At 39.3% G+C, this 22,130-nt stretch overlaps 1 protein-coding gene across 1 annotated transcript in view; it reads left to right on the top strand.

The window, feature by feature from the left end:
• The first annotated feature begins 8,647 nt into the window (after window positions 1-8,647).
• nek7 (NIMA-related kinase 7) overlaps window positions 8,648-22,130 on the top strand; it is a 52,100-nt gene continuing 38,617 nt past the window's right edge. Inside the window, exons 1-3 of the mRNA XM_007574239.2 lie at window positions 8,648-8,769; window positions 18,237-18,377; window positions 19,244-19,306. Of these exons, the coding sequence (XP_007574301.1) occupies window positions 8,710-8,769; window positions 18,237-18,377; window positions 19,244-19,306 (264 nt within the window). The 5' untranslated portion in view covers window positions 8,648-8,709. The remainder of the gene's footprint in view (window positions 8,770-18,236; window positions 18,378-19,243; window positions 19,307-22,130) is intronic.

The raw sequence follows: 22,130 nt of genomic DNA on the forward strand, positions 1-22,130 counted from the left end.
TCTTACGCAGCTTGCTTCCTTATCGGTCACATGCCTAAACATGCACTTAAACAGAACAATGACATACACCTATGTGCTCTTAAGTCTCTGACCTGCATTTCCTCAGAACAAAAAACAAACAATTGCAGAATGTGCTTAAACCAGTTACTGATAAAACAAATCATTTCCAAAGAAGATATCTTCAAAGCAGGCTGAAAGCGGTGAAGCATTACGATGCTCCCTTCAGGTTGCTTTTACTGGCTGTTGCAGCTTGTCCATGTTGCAACTTGAGGAGAGTCGGGACAAAGAGTGTCAAATCAACGGCAGTGACGTGGGCTCCAGTTCCTCTGAAACCAAACCCCATGGCAGGAATCATTAACTAGCCTGCCTGTGATCGGCAGTGGAGATTGACTGGAATTGCTGTAGGAGTTTTGTGGCGTTTTTAAAGGAACTGTTTGTTTGTGTTTTCTTCCAGAGGTGTACAGGATCAAGCTCCTAACACCATGGATATGGATATGCACCCACAAGGACAGCAAGCAGGCGTGCCAGTATTTCAACCTCAGGTAACACTTCACACAGACTCGCACCAACACAAGCCAAGCTGCATAGTTGGAAAACACCAAGTTCTCAGATCATTTTTAATCCACCGCTGGCTCATTTGTTGGCCTGGATTGTTGCCATACATGATTCACACTATTATAAAGCGGAAAAGATTTTCAGCTTGTACGCATATTGTTATAAGTTTGTTACATTTCATGTAAAGCCATACATTTTCTACATTTTTTTGTGGTTAGATATGAATGTTTGTGGCTCAGAAATCTAGGCCTAAGTTAGAGGCACTGTCCTCTTTCTCTGAGACCTGGGATTACATTCAAAGTTTTGAATTATTAAACAAGTTCTGGGGTTCAACAGGATCATGAGTTCATAGAAAACAACAGAATAGATACTTAAAGGTCTGAGCTGGAAGAAAACAACATGCTTCAGTTGCTAGTTAAAAGACGTTTAGTTGACTACAACTACAATAATAATAATAGTAATAAATATTTACTAAAATATCCGTTTTGGAAAATAAATACAGACTTTAAGAACCTGGGTTCTTAAAGGGACAGTTCAGCTTTTTAAAGTGGTATGTCCATAAGAGATTACAGTCGTCTATTTTTGGTGTTTTTCACACCTGCAGTTTGTTTATTTTGGTCCGAATCAGTGGATTAGGTTAACTTGTAAGTTTTCTGTCTCATGCAACAAAGACGCCTCAAATTAGTCCAAATATTTTGATTAATTTGAAATCTAAGCTTTTCGCCTTGTCATGAGACCGTCGGTACATGTGGCAAAACTAAAAACTCCTGACATTTTCAGGCTACGTCATTGTTAATAAACTTGTAAAAAAATCAATCATAGCTTCTCCCTCAGTCAAAGAAGAAAACATACGTTTGTCCTTTAGAGGTCAAACCTATAAGTGATGCAGATATTGGTTTTGTTGAGGGAAAAACAATTGATTGGTGCGTCTCTAATTTTAAGCTTTCTCCACTTGTAATGAGTCAGAATTATTTTTGCACAGTTTATCATTTCTTATTTTACACCGAGGTGCTTCTCCCTCCATTTGAAGAGTTTTTAAACGCTAAATAAGCCGTTTTTTTTCCCTGCGGATCAGTGAAGATGCACCCTTCAGTCTCATCTTGCCACGCACCACTGTAGCCTGCTTGTGAGACAGACGGCGGCGGATGAATGTTGAGTTGTTGGTATTGATCAGAGCTCAGGAGGTTGGCAGAGTCTGGCCTTCCTGCGTGCCTCCTTCTGTTCGATACAACTCAAGCTCGCTCTGTGCAGATGTGGTCATTGTTGGGTTTTAATACCGCCCTCGAACATCAGGCACATTGATTTCTTTACAGGAGGATGTTTTTGCCTCCATAAGTATTGAATAGACTTTAAACAAAGAGGTTCATCCATATGCCCCAGAGTAAACGCGGGCTCTTTTTGGGAAAACACAGCAGCTCACTAAAAATAGGCCAGTACTGGTTGTTGTTTTTCCTGCGTATGCAAGGGCATGGCAACATTAACACTCAAATTGCCAAAGGGGTTCATTTATTTTAAGATTTCTAATTGCAAAATTAAGGATAATTGGGCTGCACACAGAAGAACTGCAGATAAAAGCTCTAATAATTAATTTGACTTTGGCAACACTCCCCCTACGCAAACACAAAAACAGAGGATTTCTTTTTTCTTACTGATCTCCCAGCAGTTGATTATGGTTTATTGTTCTGGCTTAATGATTTCTCTCCCTGGTTTTCAATCTATTTCTAGCAGTTTACATCAGTGTTAATTCTAGGCTGACTTGTTTTTATGCTCTGGGTTGGAGATGCACAGTGAACTTTCTCTGTTGCATCATGTTTTTTTTTTTTTTCTCACTCACACAGAGCATGTTTGAACCGATTTCACATTTAATGGGAGATGGCGAGGGGGGAGAGAAAGGAAAAAGTTAGATTATGTAGATGATTGTCTAAGCAGCATCCAGATGGGTGCCTTTCAACAAGTCCTGTATCTGTTTCTCACTTTCCTAAGGTTCAGTTTTCTTGGCAGCCAGGGGGNCTATGAGGTTCTGAAAATTAAAAAGAGCAAAAAAAGTGTTTATAGCAAAAAGCTGTTATGGGCAACATAGTTCTGTTGTCTTGAAAATGAATTAAATGTGATAAGAACTAGTCATCCTGCAAAAGAATAGTAAACTCATAAAAAAGGATATGCTTTATTTTTAGAGATACATTTATACTCCTAACAGCTGCTGAATCTTTACTTTTTACCATCTTTACATACCACAAAATATTGTTTCTTAAGGTAGATATTGCCATTTAAATGTGATATGATAGTTTAGGTTTTATTTCTAAGAGCTTTAAAAGGTATAAAACTATATACAGTGTATATTTTATTTTAACTGTTAAAGAAAATAAAGTGCTACAATGTGTGTTGGGTATAGGTCTTTTGGCTCCAATGGAAAATTTAAACAGTTACTGGTACTGTATTGTCTTTTTCAGAAGCAAAGCACCTCTGACCTCCATCCAATTTTTTTTCTTTTGCTAAAGTCAGAACATATGTTTGAAAGAACAAGTTGTTTATGCAGATTTAAAAAGCACCCAAAGAAAAAGTTAAAGAAAGTGACAAGGTTTCACTAAATGACTTAAGTTTTTTCTTCCAATTTTGCCTTTTTGCAGATTTTTTGGTAGAATGCATCTAAAGTATTAGAGATAACATATAATGCAGTTTGGAAAGCTGAAGTACCGAAATTCAGTGCTGCTCGAGCCGCTATTGGCTGGTGTTTGTGAACCAGCCAATCATTCCTCTTGCAGAAAGTGAATGCTACCTTCTGTGGTGGTGCCACGACGGTTTCCACCATGGATACTACAGCCACAATCCACTAATACATGAGACCCCCTCAAGCAATTCTTATAACTGCCTATTTTAATAGTTCAAACACAGAATATACCTCAATATGCATTAACATGTACAGAAGAAACCGCCTGAAGCTAACAGACTTCTGTATTTCTGCTCTTGGCGGTGCAGCCAATCAACGGTAAGGAAGATGAATGTTTCTGCTGCTTGACAAACTAGCCAATAGCACGTTGAGTTGCATTGCACTGAAATATCTCAACTTTCCAAGCTGCATTTTCTTTCACATATTTTAGATATGCTCTACGCAAAAAAAGTCCTCAAATATTGAACCACAAACAGGGGCGAGTGTATTGTACTGTTCAAAAGAAATCTTCTAAAATCGGCATCGGAGATTGAAAAAAGGTCACAAATTTCTGATCAGCAATCTCCTGTTTTCTAGTTGGGACTTGGATTACTTACTAATGTTGTGTGGATCCTTTCACTGTTTAAGATTCTTTAATACTTGTAAAAGTTTTGCAGATTTTAGGATTTAAAGGAGTGGTTGAACTTGGTTTTCAGTGCCTTTTTCAGAACTTCTTCTTTCATCACTCGCTGTTTTCTCTGTTTCCCCCACCCCCCCAGTCCTCATAGATTGAAAGACAGTGAAAAATATCCTGTCTTCATTTTCTATTCTGTCAATTCTTGGACCATCCTACTAAAAGACCTCAAAAAGGGCCTTGCATGCTGAGGTGTAATTGGTCCTCTCCCCCTCTCTGTCTCTCTCTCCGCTCATTGCCCAATGAACACGAGTGCTTGCACATTTGGGCTAATGATTTTGAATAGTGATTAAAATGAATTGAAAAGTGTGCCGCTTCTGTAGTATCCGGACCCCTCCATCATTAGAGGCTTTCTTCCTCTCTCTCCGTCTCTTTTTCTCTTTGTGTATCATCAGCGTTCGTCAGGCAAGGGTTTGAGAGGAGGCCTGGGGTAGGCTTTTATGAGCGCAGACTCAAAGGTTTCTCCATTTCTTGTAATCATGGACACCACACTTCCAGCACTTTCACTGTCGTCTTCTGGCTCCTCAAAGGTGGCTTTGATTCTTCCCCATCCTACACCCGGGCCAGATAGTGTCACATTGCATTTTTCCTCTCTCTTGTTCACCCCCGTACTTGCCCTTCACTCTTTCTCTTCCTCAAAGCCAGACTAGTTGGTTTATCTTCATATTGTCTCCCAGATTGCGAGCTGATTTAGCACTGTTCTCTTTAGAGCGTCCCGATGCCAGGACCCTGCTACTTCCCCACTCTCTCCCAGTTAGCCTCAATCCACCTATTTTATCATCATCACCCTCATTTTGTGTTTTTTCCTGTTCTCCAGTTTTAAATGAATAATGCAGGAGGCAGGAAATGGGGATTAAAACGGAGCTAAAGCCAGTGCCAACTTCTGTGGTGCACAGCTCCGCGCGCTCTCTCAGGACCACAAACTCATCAGGGTTACCAGTGAACCCTTTTCCCTCTTCCAGCATTTTTTCCTCAGTTGTGCATCTGTTGCACTCTGTCCTTCGTCATCCCTGCTGTGGCCTGCTCTTTTTTTGTTTTTTGTTTGTTCTCGTATTTAATTTTTCCATCACTCGATATGAAAAATCTTTTTGTAGAAATAAGAGAAACTTTGGACACAGTGAAATGGCCAGGGCTGCAGTAATTATTCTAATGATTAATCGATTAATTGGATAAAAGAAATTGCACATTTTACAGATTTTTCATTTAACCACTTAAGCCATTTTTAAATTAAATACATTAAAATATGAAATTAAATAATTCAGTTCCTTTTTTAATAAGAAAATTCTGTTCATTTTTGTGTTAATTACTGCTCTGAATAAGTTTTCTTTCAGCAAATGACGTTCTTTTGAGTCTGCCTACTCCAGTTAACGATTACTCAAATAGTCAATGATTATTTCAATAATTGATTCCTCAATCCGATTAATCGTTCCAGCCCCGTTTCACTTCGAAATCTTTTTTACAGCATTTAATGTCTGGCCTGCATATTTTATTATTATGATATTGGTAATTGGGACAATATTGATTATAATTAACACACATTTTCTTCCTTCTTCTTTTTCTTTTTCCATCATTGCAACATTCTCAACACTTTCAATGAGATTTAGTTTCTCAGCCGGTGAAATATACATCAGATTTTGGCATTAGGGGCAGTAAAAGTCAACTGGCCAGATATTCTGCTAGCATGCAGGATGTGAAGTAACTGCACCTGAAATATAATTTCCTACCAAATATTACATTCAAGCGATGTCCAGTGCAGTTGCTACTTTGGACTGAATAAGGATGAGAAGTGAATCTGCAATCTTTCCAGTCCAAAGAGCCATTTTTACCCTCAGTCCAGCTAAATAAAACTTGTTTACAGACGCAAATATAACACAACTTTTCAAAAGAACTTATAATTTTTGATAAATTCTATGACATTTATTTTTAAAGAACCACCATTTGTTTTGGTGCTCATGTTTTAGAATAAATAAAATCCTATGGGGGGAAAAAATGTTTTTCTGCATGAATTTGATGTTTGTGGAAAATGAGGAAAGAGAAATGGTCTTAAAAAATGTTCACTGCTTCTTTTAGTGTCACTTTCTTGTGAAAATTCAAAAACTGCACGACTTTATATTTATATTTAAAAACATTAGTTGGTTCCTTATTAACCAACAAGCTGGTATTTGTTTCTTATTTAGTTTGTGTCGGGAGAGAGCCTGGAGTTTGTTTTAGTGGGTTTTGGTTTAAAATTTGTAATTGCTTTAGTAAGATGATGGGTCTTGCTTCTTTGGTTTCTACACCATGACTGTTTGTGTTTCTTGGTCTGAAATATTTTAAAATAGGCATGTTTGTGCTCTCCCCCTCCCCCACCAGTTGCTGCACTCTCCCAGTCAGATTACCGCTGCCTTACTCTATAAATTCCAATCAGTTTGCTGCTTTTGTGGTTTTGTAACCGTAAAAAAACCTTGGTATACCTTGATGCGGCGCTTGTTACAACTTGTCTACAACTGTAGTCGTGAGAGAAGCGTTTTAAAAGCGCCAATTATCTTTAATGGAGTGCACATTTTGAAACATTTTGTTTGTTGGGACATGAGGAAGTATGAAATAAAAAAATAGACACGATTTGAGAAAATGTTTAAGCAAAACCACGTCCTAAGAGTTAGAGAAGTTTGGGAAATGAAATGCAGTGTGCATCAAAAAGGTGGATGAATTAAAATATATCTAGAAGGAGATAAATATGTGTTCTCAGTTTTTGCCTCATTCTGTTTCCTTGTTTTTGTCCTCTGCCATTTGCTTCCTAATTTGAATTTGGGACTAATGTGAGGAAACATAGCTTGAATCTTGCATTAGGTTATGTAACGTGAGAAAATAGTTAGTCTACAGGTGGCATGGAAAGAAATGCATTTTCCCTCCCTCTGCTCACTTCCTCAACCTGAATTTGTTTAGATAAAAATAAAAGTGTAACGGAAACCTCATCCATTTTTTTTATTAAAGAAAGGATGCACTAAAGAAATGGATACCAGGTTATGGCTGTCAGTCTTTTAAGTTTTTGTTGATCCTGTTAAAAAAATCTTGACGTGATAAAAAGGAAACAGATCATGCTTATCACATATTATAACAGACTGAGTTTGTATTTCTTCTGCACACCAAACTATTTTTAACAAAGTTTTAAGGCCACAGTTGATCCTTTTGTATGAGTAATTGACGATAAAACCTTTATCATTTCTCACTATTTGCTACCCACATTGCTGAAATACCACTGAACTCACTTTACACTCTTGACACCAATGTTTTAGAAAGTATAGTTTATGTATGTCTCATTCTTTTTTATTGCTTTTTGGCAAAAGGAAAGCTGAATTTTAGGAATTTCGACAGTAGCTGCACCTTAAGCAGAATTTGCTCTGTTTTGGGTCAGATTCACTTGTAAATCAGTTGCTGATTTTCATGTTTTTTTTTTTTCCATTTGTTGACTGTAAATTAGGGTCCTCAGAACACAGCAGCTGTAATCGATCTCATTAACGTGAGATACAAAACTCACACTGCTTATTTTGTCACTCAGCCAGAAACAGAGAGAGGTTTGAGAAAAGAGTAATGATGCCAGTCTCAGCCTATCAAAACACAAAGCTTAGAAAAATTACAACAAAAGGCTTGAAGGTCAGTTGAGTTGTAAAATAACATGGCGTTTGTGTGTGTGTGTGTGTGTGTGTGTGCGTGTGTGTGTGTGTGTGTGTGTGTGTTTTATTCTACATTAATTATATCAGCAAACATCTTAAACTGATGTCAGTTGATATAATTGTGGACAGACACGTATTCTCTGTAATTACACTGAATTACTAAAACTAAGAAAATGTACTGTGTGAAATTTAGAACTACGTCAGATTACATGAATTTTCAAAGAAATTTATCAATGTCATAGAGCTGCACTATGCATTGCAAATTTATTGTCATCACAATATCACTGTGTGCAATATCCATATTGCAAAGGACTGTAGAGAGATTTGATCAGTCAGGTTAATTATCAGCAAGGTGGTAAGAGTGCAGTATAACTTAAACTGATGTTTCTGTTCCTATTTCTCTGTGTGTTTTGAGTGTGTGTGTGTGTGTGTGTGTGTGTGTGTGTGTTTCCTGGTTCTAATTGCTTCTATTGAAAACCAATAGACACAACACCTCATAGGTGTTTATTTGCAGGTGATGTGTAAGTGCTGCATCCTGTGTTTTTTTATCTGTGTTAATTTTATTCTGTGTAATCGTTGCATTTTCTAGGATGTTAACTAAATTAACATTTTCATGCTGTTTTTTTCTTTTTTTAAACCTGCCAGTTCTTTAAATTGTTATTTCAAGATGAGCGCTTTTCTTACGCAGCTTGCTTCCTTATCGGTCACATGCCTAAACATGCACTTAAACAGAACAATGACATACACCTATGTGCTCTTAAGTCTCTGACCTGCATTTCCTCAGAACAAAAAACAAACAATTGCAGAATGTGCTTAAACCAGTTACTGATAAAACAAATCATTTCCAAAGAAGATATCTTCAAAGCAGGCTGAAAGCGGTGAAGCATTACGATGCTCCCTTCAGGTTGCTTTTACTGGCTGTTGCAGCTTGTCCATGTTGCAACTTGAGGAGAGTCGGGACAAAGAGTGTCAAATCAACGGCAGTGACGTGGGCTCCAGTTCCTCTGAAACCAAACCCCATGGCAGGAATCATTAACTAGCCTGCCTGTGATCGGCAGTGGAGATTGACTGGAATTGCTGTAGGAGTTTTGTGGCGTTTTTAAAGGAACTGTTTGTTTGTGTTTTCTTCCAGAGGTGTACAGGATCAAGCTCCTAACACCATGGATATGGATATGCACCCACAAGGACAGCAAGCAGGCGTGCCAGTATTTCAACCTCAGGTAACACTTCACACAGACTCGCACCAACACAAGCCAAGCTGCATAGTTGGAAAACACCAAGTTCTCAGATCATTTTTAATCCACCGCTGGCTCATTTGTTGGCCTGGATTGTTGCCATACATGATTCACACTATTATAAAGCGGAAAAGATTTTCAGCTTGTACGCATATTGTTATAAGTTTGTTACATTTCATGTAAAGCCATACATTTTCTACATTTTTTTGTGGTTAGATATGAATGTTTGTGGCTCAGAAATCTAGGCCTAAGTTAGAGGCACTGTCCTCTTTCTCTGAGACCTGGGATTACATTCAAAGTTTTGAATTATTAAACAAGTTCTGGGGTTCAACAGGATCATGAGTTCATAGAAAACAACAGAATAGATACTTAAAGGTCTGAGCTGGAAGAACACGACATATTTCAGTTGCTAGTTAAAAGACGTTTAGTTGACTGCAACTACAAGAATAATAATAAGTGAATAATAAGTGGTGTGTCCATAAGAGATTACAGTCGTCTATTTTTGGTGTTTTTCACACCTGCAGTTTGTTTACTTTGGTCCGAATCAGTGGATTAGGTTAACTTGTAAGTTTTCTGTCTCATGCAACAAAGACGCCTCAAATTAGTCCAAATATTTTGATTAATTTGAAATCTAAGCTTTTCGCTTTGTCATGTGACCGTCAGTACATGTGGCAAAACTAAAAACTCCTGACATTTTCAGGCTGCGTCATTGTTAATAAACATGTAAAAAAATCAATCATAGCTTCTCCCTCAGTCAAAGAAGAAAACATACGTTTGTCCTTTAGAGGTCAAACCTATAAGTGATGCAGATATTGGTTTTGTTGAGGGAAAAACAATTGATTGGTGCGTCTCTAATTTTAAGCTTTCTCCACTTGTAATGAGTCAGAATTATTTTTGCACAGTTTATCATTTCTTATTTTACACCGAGGTGCTTCTCCCTCCATTTGAAGAGTTTTTAAACGCTAAATAAGCCGGTTTCTTTTCCTGCGGATCAGTGAAGATGCACCCTTCAGTCTCATCTTGCCACGCACCACTGTAGCCTGCTTGTGAGACAGACGGCGGCGGATGAATGTTGAGTTGTTGGTATTGATCAGAGCTCAGGAGGTTGGCAGAGTCTGGCCTTCCTGCGTGCCTCCTTCTGTTCGATACAACTCAAGCTCGCTCTGTGCAGATGTGGTCATTGTTGGGTTTTAATACCGCCCTCGAACATCAGGCACATTGATTTCTTTACAGGAGGATGTTTTTGCCTCCATAAGTATTGAATAGACTTTAAACAAAGAGGTTCATCCATATGCCCCAGAGTAAACGCCGGCTCTTTTTGGGAAAACACAGCAGCTCACTAAAAATAGGCCAGTACTGGTTGTTGTTTTTCCTGCGTATGCAAGGGCATGGCAACATTAACACTCAAATTGCCAAAGGGGTTCATTTATTTTAAGATTTCTAATTGCAAAATTAAGGATAATTGGGCTGCACACAGAAGAACTGCAGATAAAAGCTCTAATAATTAATTTGACTTTGGCAACACTCCCCCTACGCAAACACAAAAACAGAGGATTTCTTTTTTCTTACTGATCTCCCAGCAGTTGATTATGGTTTATTGTTCTGGCTTAATGATTTCTCTCCCTGGTTTTCAATCTATTTCTAGCAGTTTACATCAGTGTTAATTCTAGGCTGACTTGTTTTTATGCTCTGGGTTGGAGATGCACAGTGAACTTTCTCTGTTGCATCATGTTTTTTTTTTTTTTCTCACTCACACAGAGCATGTTTGAACCGATTTCACATTTAATGGGAGATGGCGAGGGGGGAGAGAAAGGAAAAAGTTAGATTATGTAGATGATTGTCTAAGCAGCATCCAGATGGGTGCCTTTCAACAAGTCCTGTATCTGTTTCTCACTTTCCTAAGGTTCAGTTTTCTTGGCAGCCAGGGGGAAAAAAAAGAGAGGAAAAAAAAAAAAATCCCGCCAGCCTCCTCCTGAAGAAATCTGAATTGTATATGTGATAAAGGATACTCTATATCGCTTGCAATATAATTTCTCTTGGTCCCGGAGGTATGATGCATATGCATTAGTTAAACGGGATGAGCCGCTAAGATGTGCATTTTTAATGGTGCATTTGCTCTTGAGTGAGTGGGAGGGTTTCTGAGAAGGCCCCCTCAGATCAGATTTCAGCCGTCACTGCACAGTTTGACAGGCGCAGATCTGACTGGAAGGAAGCGCCGAGACGAGGCGCTGTGGTTGTGGAAGCCGATTGGAGGGGAGAAGAATGAGAAGCACCTTTGGGGTGATTCCTGCTGGTTTCGCTGCCTGGCTCACTGGCTGACTGGCTGAGGATGAATATTGCATGGTGCCCGCTCAAGGGGGCTGGTGACTGGTGAGGGTGGGAGCCGTCCCCTCCCTTGCTGCCAGTTGCTGTACACATCTCTTCCTCTTTGCTCCCCCTCTTTGTCACTTGCATTAAATCCAAACTAGTTTGCTGAATGGTACGTTCTGTGAAGGTGAATGCAATGTCTACTTTGAAATATTTGTTTTGTAGTTTATAAATGCATCGTCCACAAGCATGTATGCTGAAAATCAGATGGAGGTTTAAACATACAGTAGGCTGAAACACATGTAGTGATGCCATACGTTTTCTATTAAATTCAAATTTGCTTCCTCTATAAAATAACCTGTAGCACATTTCTTTTTTTCAGCTTTACAGTCCCAAGAATGAAAATCTGATCCTCTACCCAAACCTGATATGAAAATCTTGATCTTACTTTTTGCTTTTGCTTCTCATCCAGCAGACAGAAATATTGGTTGATTATGAACTATTAATTCATAAAATGGTGAATATGAACTGTCCCTGTTTTGTCATAGTAAACTTCTCCAACAATTTATAGAGTCAGTAATGATATTAAAAAAACAACAAGTGAGCAAAACACTTGGCTGCCAAGTAAAATAAACTGGTGCTGCATAGTTAGGATGTGGGATTTTTAATTTTTTTTGCAATATAGCAATGTGGTAAACAAAGAATAAACATTTATTTATGTTTCCAAGAAAAGCATTTTAACTCCATTATTTGATTTCAATGTAAACCAGGGTTGGGAACTTTTTTTTTTTAAATACTTGAAAGGATATTCAAGCTTTAATGTATTATAATAATTCTCTAACCACCCTGGAAATGTCGTCTCATGGGTGTATTTAGGATTGCTGTTATTTTTTTGACATAATCTTTAGAAAAGACGTCGCGGCACGAGATATATTACATAATGTCCTTTATCAAACTGAAGTAATTCTTAAAACTATTAGGAGCATCACTGAAAGGACTAAGTTTTCATTCCCACATGGTCTGTTGATCCAGTAATGAAAAAAAATAAATGTGAGGCCATTGAAAATAATGTACCAGGTCATAATGCAGCTGAACGCTGTGAATTACACACCAAGTGGTCAGTATACACACGATGAATGATGGTCGACAAGATCACCTCCATCTCCTCAGGTTTAGACCCACCCTCAGCATGTTTCTCAACAACAACCTGCACAAGTGATGCCATAAGCTGTCGATGAGGTTACAGTTTATATCTGCTTTGTAGTTTTCTGCCGGCACCAAACTAAACAGCAACTTTAGCGTTTTTTGCGTCCCCCTTCTGTAGTGGTAGTAGTTCAAAGTAATAAATACTACTTGAGTGGTCAACCAAGCAGAGAGATTCGTTAAAGCAAGGTTTGAGATTTATGAAACCTTTCTTATTCTTTGTCAGAAATGCAGAACAGCACTGTTAGGTGTTAGGACAACCTTAGATCGAGACGAGCATGAGAGCCTGACTTCCTACCTGTTGAACCTAGATTAACGAATTCCACACACAGATTCTTTAAAAAGTAGATTGCAACCCATAAAAAGGTAAATAAATGATTTCTAGTTTTCCCAAACACATTGTAAAAATCTTGTCTCTTGAGCTGGAGTTTTTTCCTTTTATCTATAGTGTTACATTTACAGTATATTGTGAGTAAAAAAAGCCCACAAACAAACTTTGTTGATTCGACTGCTTCTCCGTCTACCCATGCAAGGCGGCGCCTCTCTGCTGCTGCTGGACTTGGTGTGGCAGCTACTGGCACTGCTGGGCTGTCACATCAGACCCTCTCCCCTCTGGTGCTTGTCCCCCACCACACCCACCATATTTCAGTCTTGAGCATCCCCTCTTCCACTCTCCATGCGTCTTGTCAGTTGTGTTTGGCAATGGTGTCATTATTGGGCAGCTCGTATCGCACTTCAACAATGAGCTGTCTGTCTGCTCCCTCTCCGTCTCGCTCTCTCGCTGTGTTGTCCCCCGTCTCCGTCAGTTCCTCTGCCTCCGACTTACCCATGGCGGTTTTGTGTACTCTGTCCCTCACAGACGTTACCCACAATGCCTAGCCCGATCTGCCACTAACTCGTCATCCACGACTGTTTGTCCCCTTCTCAAAACAGAACAATGTGAGCAGACTGAGTACATCTCAAGGTACAAACCAGAGATTTAACAAAAAGTTTGAGAGAAATTGTAGTTCTACACATCTGGGGTCCTGCTCTGTCCTAAGCACCAGCTTCAAAAAACAACTTTTTTCTCCTTCAGTCCAAGTTTCATAAAGTCACTCCACCCTCTTGGCTGGACAGCACTGGTTTGTATTAGGGTTACCACTAACGATTATTATTTCTGATTAAGTTGAGGACTAATTTTAGATTGACATTGATTATAAACAATTATTTTTTCCTCCAAATAAACTCTTATTTATTTTTTTGCAAAAATATATATTTTTTTGTGTCCTATTGATGGAGAATGACCAAAATTTTGCTTTTTGAAATATGAATTTTATGGATCAAATCTCACCTCCAGCATGACAGAATGAAATAAAATTAAATGTTTTTTATCCACGTGTTTACAAATGATAATGTTCAGAATATAAGATGTGATGCAAATGGACTAGAAATGAAAATAGATCTCAGTTCAATCACATCCAAAGTCAAATTTATTTGTATATCATATTTCAAAAGTGCTTTAAGTTCTTTACACCATACAAACATAATACAGTAATATCACTCGACCTACAAAGGAACAGTAATCTTTTTGTTATACAATTCAGTTAAAATGAAGACCAACAACTCCTCTGTTGAATACTCGTCTTCCTTTTCTCTTCTTTGGGCTTTCCTGCAGTGATGCATTTGGTTGCACCTGCTTGAAAGAAGCCCTTAACTTCAAATCTACCCTGTTTTCAACCGCTTATTCAAGATTAAGTCGTAATAGACATACTAAGTGTTTTTGAAGTGGTGTTTAATTCAGTGTTCAGTTCCTGAGGCGTCTCTGTGGTCGCTTTTTTATGAAACCACCACTAACATGCACAACTTTTTAAAGTAAATTTGGCAAGCTTCCCTGCACCTTTTCACAGGCTCACTGCACGTCCCTGGCATGGCTGTGGTCTGTGGCTTTCTGCTGCTTTATCTGCACACATGAATACGTGAGATAAGGATCGGTCATGTGACTCCAGTCCCAGGCAAGAGTGCTTCGAGTTTTGAGTTTTTCTTTGTTTCCATCTCTGGTTGCCACTCATAAATTTTTAAGGAGTGAATTGTTACGAAAATGTCAGTAATTCTTTACTGTTGATGAATTTTTAGACTTTAAGTTAAATTTAATCCATAAATTCTGTTAATTATCCTCAAAAGTGTGGTTGGGTGTTCCTGCTTTCAAAATGCTGTAGCTTATCGTGCGTTAAGCTACAACATGTAACTTTATAAGTAGAAATATGCTTTTTTAAATTATTATTTAGCCAGGAGAAATGTCTTAATGCTGTCAATCACACTCGTGCATGAACTGCTCAGTGTGCTAATGGCTGAGAAACTTGCCGTTACCGGAAAGCTGTTTATCATGGCAAGCTCTACTGTCAGGTAGAAGCTGCAGTTTAGCAGAGAGCAAGGGGGAGAAAAGGAGTGACGCGTACACAGGCTTGATGGACAGCAGCAAGAACCTCATTCTAGCTCTGATTGGTTGTTTCTGACTGAGCGATGCATTTCTGCAGCTAGCATTGAGAGAAGGCAGAGAAGCTCGATTTTGATGTATTTATTTTTCCACAGATTATCTGTGAAACGTCCAAGACAAGGTGATGGTTTTCACAAACATGTAAAAAACATACTTTTTATGAAGGCTGTGCTTGTGCTCACGGTTACAAGCACACTTTACTCTTACAGTTTTCTGATTCCTAAAACACGACTCTTACTGTAAACTCTCATATCCAGTTCATGTGTTTGGTTTCACATGACTAAGTTCCACATGCATGACTTTTTTTGAGCAAATTGTACCAAGAAATGTCCGCAAAAACAGCTTGCAAACTTTGACTGTTGCCTTCAAAAACCCTCATTTGTGCTTGGTGGGTATTATTAGACCTGTACGCGACCATTCATCCTTTATCTCCACCAACACGTCAAACACACAGACTGAAATCCTTAAAAAGAACGCTCTGTGTGACCCTCTGCAACTGATTCATCCAGACTCTGACCCCTGCCTCGGTCAGGGTCATTACTGTGTTTCCCTTTTTGTATGTCTGTAAACGCGTGAGTGTGAGTGTGTGAGTGTGTGTGCGCTGTGGCCTTGTCTTTCAGCTCGAAGCTTCTGATTGTGCGACAGATGAGACGGCCCGTCACTCAGGCCCGGCCTGGCTGCCCTTTGAAGGCCAGGCCAGGGGGCGAAGAGGTGCCGTAAATGGCCTGTGAAGTTTACATACACTGCCCACTGCTAAACAGATTAGCTCTAATGAAGTGTCTAATGTCGGGGCCGCTGGCTGACATAATCCTGCCTGGCAGCTCGGCCCCTTGGCTGCCAGAAAAGCCGCCCTCCCTCCAGCCCTCTCTTCCGCCCTCGCATGGCCTCTGCTGCCACCCAGGGCGACTCCACGCAGGGAGGTGCCCACTGTTAATCAGGCTGGACAGTGTGCGATCTGACATGCAAATGTAGGTCATTGCATATGTAAATGTGTGATTACGAAGCTGGCATGCCAAGACACATTAGCGAGACTGTGCTCTCAGCAGGCGGTTGTCACAGCGCTTTAGAGGCTCATGCTAACATTTGTCAAGCTACCACGCAGCGAATGAAAGCAATGCCCTCTTGTCCTCTCTTTCCTGTTCTTGCCTTCTCCGTTCTTTCTTTGAACCTATAAATCTGGACTTCTGTCCTGTTTAAAGGCCTTTTTATACTATTGAAACTTCCTGTCAAGTAACGCTGCTTTTTGTGAATATCATGAATCTATACGGATTTGTTTTCCATCTCTTGTACATCTGAATTTAAACTTTCTGAGTTTTTGTTGAGTAAAGGTGATGAATTGTTTTGTAGACGTAACGTTGAGTTCAGCAGAGACTTGTGAAGCGGCGTCTGATGGCGGCTGTCAGTGACTCTTACACAGCGTGGCATGATGGTGGCGTCGTGCCGGAAAAGGCACACACCTCGGCGGTGTTAATTGGACACGGCATCTGATTGGTTCACGCCTCCTGATTTGGCTGTCAACTTAAGAAAAAACAGTAAAATGCTGAAATGATCACCCTCACCCCGCCCCTCCCCAGACTGTCTGCCAGCACATTACAAGATATCCTGTTTGGAGACGCACTTTCTCTCACATCCAGCATTTTCATGACAAATGTTATTACATTCGAAGCATTCATTTTAAGTTTTTCCTTTATGCCAAACATTAATTACTCTGCTTAATTGTTGCCTATGTTAAATTATGTATGTGCTTTTATAAATTTCTGTTGTTGAATTCGAATTTTTAAAGAATTGCTTTTACAAGTTGTCTGTTTTCAAACAAAAATTAAGGCATTTTCTGGGTCGAGTGGCTTGAAATGTATTTAAATTGTATATTTTGAACATTTGTAACTTTTAGGTGACTGTTTTTTTCCCCTTTTTCTTTTCATCTTGTTACCATTATGTCTGATGCTTTTGGACTATTTGTATTTACATGTTTGTATTGTTGCATCCCTAATCTGAATTCATGGTAAATTTGTCATAACCCCTAAACACCAGAAAATGATTGTAACGACTCTCATCTTGTTTGTTTGGGTTAAATTTTGACCTGGTTCCCCGTCTCCCCAGTCTGTTGCCCCTAAGCTGCTCCCACGGCCACGCTGGCAGAAGAAGTGGTGACATGTGGCATTCTGATATCTGTCACCTTGTGTTTGCTCCTGCCGACGCCTTTTTGCGAGTTAACCAAAAGGCTGGAAAGGTCACACTGTGTACTCAGTGCGGTTTTCACACGTTTCATCTCGGGGCTTATTCTCGTTTATTTCTGAGTGTTTTTTTTAATTGGGATAGGTGAGTGTCTTTCTAAACAGCAGCTCATGTTGTTAGAGCAAGATGAAGAGTTGTTTGGTGTGAGACTGTTGGGGATGTAATTAGTGGAATAGAAATCCTCAGAAATGAAAACCTGCTCTTTGAATTAGAGATGCATCTTATATCGGTATTAACTTTAATATCGGCCGATGTTACTCCCATGAGGAAAAGCTGTGCTGATATTAACAACTGATGTTTATTTCCATCTTGTTGCCAGTTGTGTGTCGTTGGGGAGGGGCTTGACCTTCTGGTGTTTGTTTGGTCATTTGACAGTAATGGCAATGCAGCGCAGGATTGAGGGGTGTTCACCTAAAGCACAGAAGTAATATTTACAGTGTAGTCATTATTTATTTTAAATATATCAGTAAGTGTATATGCCATCAGCCATAATGGCAATATTAATATTGGATATTGGATACCGGTTCAGATTTTCATATCAGCTCATCCTACAACCGAATGGTTAATAAATAAATGATTATTTTTCACGCGTCTTCGAAACACGTGATTGTTGACAACAAACCCTGAGGTGTGACTCCAGTGTCTGGTCCAGTGAGTGACTGCAAAGTCCTGAATACAGAAAAGATAACAGAGAAATATTAGAGTTAAATTCAGCCTGTAACAAGTAAAAGCTTTTCGATTATGGCAGCTATGGCATCTGGTCATATGTAAACTGAATAGGCGACCAGGTGGTTTTACCGAAGGCCTGGAAATAAACCTTCCCATAATTCACCCGAGAACTCGGATCATGTGAATGTGGGAATAAAACCATGTCTGCCAATTCTGCTGCCTGTTTAAAGTTAGGGTTGGAGAGTGAAGCTGCTTTTGCACTTGATTTGTGCATCACCTGATTAAATATTAAGCTGCAGTTAAAGGTTTGCATGTCCCAGTGTAAACGTCTTCATCAAACAACCCAGAGAAACCAGGTTTCACCACAGTTTCACCCTCACCCCGCAGCCCTCATCTTCTCTTCTTCCAGAAACGCGAGCATAGCTGCGCTTTTAAGAGCAACACGTGGTTCTTTGCACGATATCTACGATGATTTGCTGTACATGTTGGTTGGAAAGTTCATGTAATGGTAATACATGAATCTGCATGTGCACTTAAAAGCTGAGAGTTCTTTCCTGTGTCACAGAAACCGCTGCAGCCAGATATGGGCTATAACTCATTGGCCAACTTCCAGATTGAGAAGAAGATCGGACGCGGTCAGTTCAGCGAGGTGTACCGAGCGAGGTACCTGTTGGACAACACGTCGGTGGCCTTAAAGAAAATCCAGGTAAGCTGCAATAAATATGATTTACAGCATCAGGTGGAGAGAGAATATATTTAGCCAAAGTTCACTTTGTTTAAAGGTCACTATTCATTTGCTCTGTCAACACCTTATGAGACACTCTGGAGTTGTAGAAAATAACAAATCCACCTGCTGCAATTGTTTCTCCACACAGGAAGGGCTTCATATTGGCAATAGTAGTGAAATATGTGAAACTCTAACTTGCCAAGATTCAGTGAATGCATAGTCTTGTGCTGACAGCTCTGAGGAGGTTTTAACTGCAGTGACAGTTTACAGAAGTTGTTTTTTCTAAAAAAAAAAAAAAAAAAAGTTGCCGTAGATGAGAAATCTGGAGAGCTTTGCGTCATTCAAAGAGGGACAAAAACATATTCAATGTTTTCCTCCATTACAAAGGTAATTTGGAAGTCAGAAAATTGACCCGTCGCTGAACTAAAATATACATTTTAATGAACCTCTTTGGTCTTTTCTACCTCAATTAGGTGCAACTGCCATCTCTATGTAGACTGGCTTAAGTTATTTGTGAGAAATGCAGTAGAACGTGAATCTGCAGTTAGATTCGTGCATGGCCTTGTAGTTTTCTTGTACACTCATACAAGCGCTAAGACACCATGTTGCTCTGATGGAGCATACATGCAGACAAACCCCTTACACAGGGATATGCGCATGTTACTCAGATGTGAAACACCTGTAGTCGCTCCAGTGCCGCCCTCCAGATAACAGCAACCATGTTCTGTTTTTATTTTTTACTTATTTATATATTTTAACCAGTTTATCTGCATCTCTCAATCTTACAGTTTTTGAATACGTCAAAACACCCTTCTGTCCTCTCTCCCCTTTTGATCTCCTGATAGATATTCGAGTTGATGGATGCCAAAGCTCGGCAAGATTGCATCAAAGAGATAGATCTCCTTAAGGTAAAGAACCAGAGAAAAGGGAGACGGCACCATGCGCTGTGCTCTGTTCTCTTAAGGTGCCTCAGCTGAGACCCACCACCACAGGAAAACAATTGATCTGCTCCAGACGCCGTGGATTTGTGTGTGTGTGTGTGTGCGTGCGTGTGTGTGTGTACGTGTATGTTCTCCCTTGGATGGTTACAAATGCAGGGGGCTGTTGTGCACACAAATGGGAATATAAATGAGTATGCATGTGTGACTGTACAGTTTATTACTTTCTGTGTGTGTGTTTGTTAGTGTGTGTGTGTGGAAACAGAAGTATTACATCCCTCCAGGCTCCTATTGGCTCTTTTTTGAATGCCAGAACAATTGCCTTTTTTTCCTCAAATCTTTTTGAAATGTTTAAAGCCAAACAACAGCGCAGCAGCATGGAAATTTAACAGCGTCTCTCATGTGTCTCCCCCTTTCTTCCTCCTTGCTTTGCCTTTTCTTATTTTCCAGTGAAGTGGTTTTATTTGTTGAACTACTTTTAACACGTGTCAACTGGGCTGCTCTTAAATACTAATGAATAATCTAATGACAGTTTTAATATCTCTGCCTGTCTAAAAGATCCTACATGTCTGTCAGAAGTGCTGTTTTCCCCTAACAGCCTTTTAGTTGTGACACATGTTAGCGTTCACATTATAATTCCTAAACTAGCGATTCATTCTAATAGTTGTATTTATTAGAATGAATTGAATTGATTTAGTTGACCAGACTGTGCTTTTCCTATGACTTCCAGCTTGCAGGAAACAGCAAGTTTCCTGCAAACAGCAAACTTGAGAAAACTTGAGCTAACAAGTTTTGATTTTCCCCGAGAGGAAAGGGATTTTTTAAACCTTTAAAAGAACATGAACAATTAGAGGACAGTGAAGGACAGAAAGTATTTGTTGCTTCTGTCTGACCTGCTAGAGCTGGGTTCCAGTGAAGTCACACAAAGTCTTAAACTATAAAATTAGCTTCTTTTTTTTTTAAATATATATTTTCTTGATAAACCAACAAACAATGCAACGTTCTGTAGCCCAACTTTAAAAAGTTTCACCAAAACGAAACAGAAATCACTCCCATCTCTCATTCATCATTATCATTCTATCTATCATTGCATCTAAAGTGTATTATTAATAAATCTGTCGACTTGAACTTCACACATCCTTAGAATTAAAAAATCTAATGAAAAAAACAAAGCTATTAAAGAGCAATAAATACTCAGTAAGCACTCATGACAAAACCTCATTTGAATATTTACTAAAATAATAATTTTTCCAGAATCTGGCAGCACTACATTATGTGTAAAAGGCAAAAAAAGCAACACATTTGTGTCATTGAAACATTAGATTGACGCTCCAGGAGGTGATGTGGACCAGTAAAATGAGAAGCAGCAGACAGAACCCTTTTCAGAGCTTTAGTCTGAGCCACAGATAACTGAAATGATTCTACTGGACAGCAGATCCATATTTCTGACCTCATAATAGGGGTCAGGGTTAAATGTGGCCCTTCCAGATGGCATTTCTTCATAATACATCTGCTGCATTTCTGTTTATTCCTCCCCATTATAAGATTTCTCTTCCTCTGTGCTCTTCTATACAGTTTTCCCCTCTGCTTGTTCCTGCCTCCTCTGTCTCTGCTGTTTTGGCCAGTTGCTCTGTTTTTGTATCCATCTCTCTCCGCTGTCTTTTCCCCTTGCCTCATTTCCTCTATTCAGAGCTTTTCATTCGCCTTTTTCATCCTGCAAGCTGATTGCTAGTGAATGTGGAAGTTATGCCTGGCCCCGCGTGCTGCCTAGCCAGCCTGATAAAAAACGAGTGAATGTGAAAGAGACAGTCCTTCTGCCTTATCCTCCAGTAGACAGGCCAACAGCAGACACAGCTAAATCAGAATAATGAGAAGCGCACTGGCATGGGCCGACTGAATTGACACACACACAGTCGCCTGTGATCGCATACACACACTTACACAGACATACTCAGTCATGGCCATCCAACAGTATGCCTATTTGTTTGTTTGTCTGTCTGTGTTTATGTCTGCTCATTCATCTGTGTTTTCTTGCCTTGGCATGGGGATTTCAACTTGAGAATCTCACTTCTCACTTTTCTCCTTTTGTCTAAATTCTCTCTGAGAGGGATGTTGCTTGCAAAAAAAACAAAACAAAAAAAAACAGGGCTCCCCCTATTCAACACTGCTAATTTTTCTTACCCTGTTTGAAATCCCACAGCTGCACAGTCCTCTCTCACTTGTGATTATTGTGATGCCTGAATTGTCTCCTGACTAATGATCTCCACTAATCAGCAGTGGAAGATTTAATAATGTTACAGACTATAAGTATGTGTTTGTGAATGCGCATGCCTGGGGTTTGCATCTGATTAGATTATAGCAGGGGTTTACTGGAAAGACAGGAAACTGACATGAACCAGCTACTTTAAGTCTTACTCAAACACAGCACTTTAAAAACCTCTTCCGTTTGCTTTTTATAGAATTATTCATCTTACTGACTTTGATTATATGTTGAACTACAACATATAATTCTTCTTTGTCATTTTTTATAAGGCACATATCAAATGTTAGGGCCATGGATCCCATAAATATTGATAATAAAGAAACATATATTAATCAGAATCGGCCTTTACATTATTTCTGTCTCAACTGCTTTTCTAAAAACAGCAGGGGCTTTCCATTAATTTTCACACTGTCTGATGGGTAATTTGTATGTAGGACAGGACAGAGTTGCTAATTTAAATAAAAAACCAAACTTGTTTCAGCAGAAATGCAGAAAAGGAGAGTTTATTATGAAATATGTTTGCCGTAGGAC

Source organism: Poecilia formosa, unplaced genomic scaffold (assembly GCF_000485575.1).
Source record: "Poecilia formosa unplaced genomic scaffold, Poecilia_formosa-5.1.2 Scaffold347, whole genome shotgun sequence".
NCBI classification, from domain to species: domain Eukaryota; kingdom Metazoa; phylum Chordata; class Actinopteri; order Cyprinodontiformes; family Poeciliidae; genus Poecilia; species Poecilia formosa.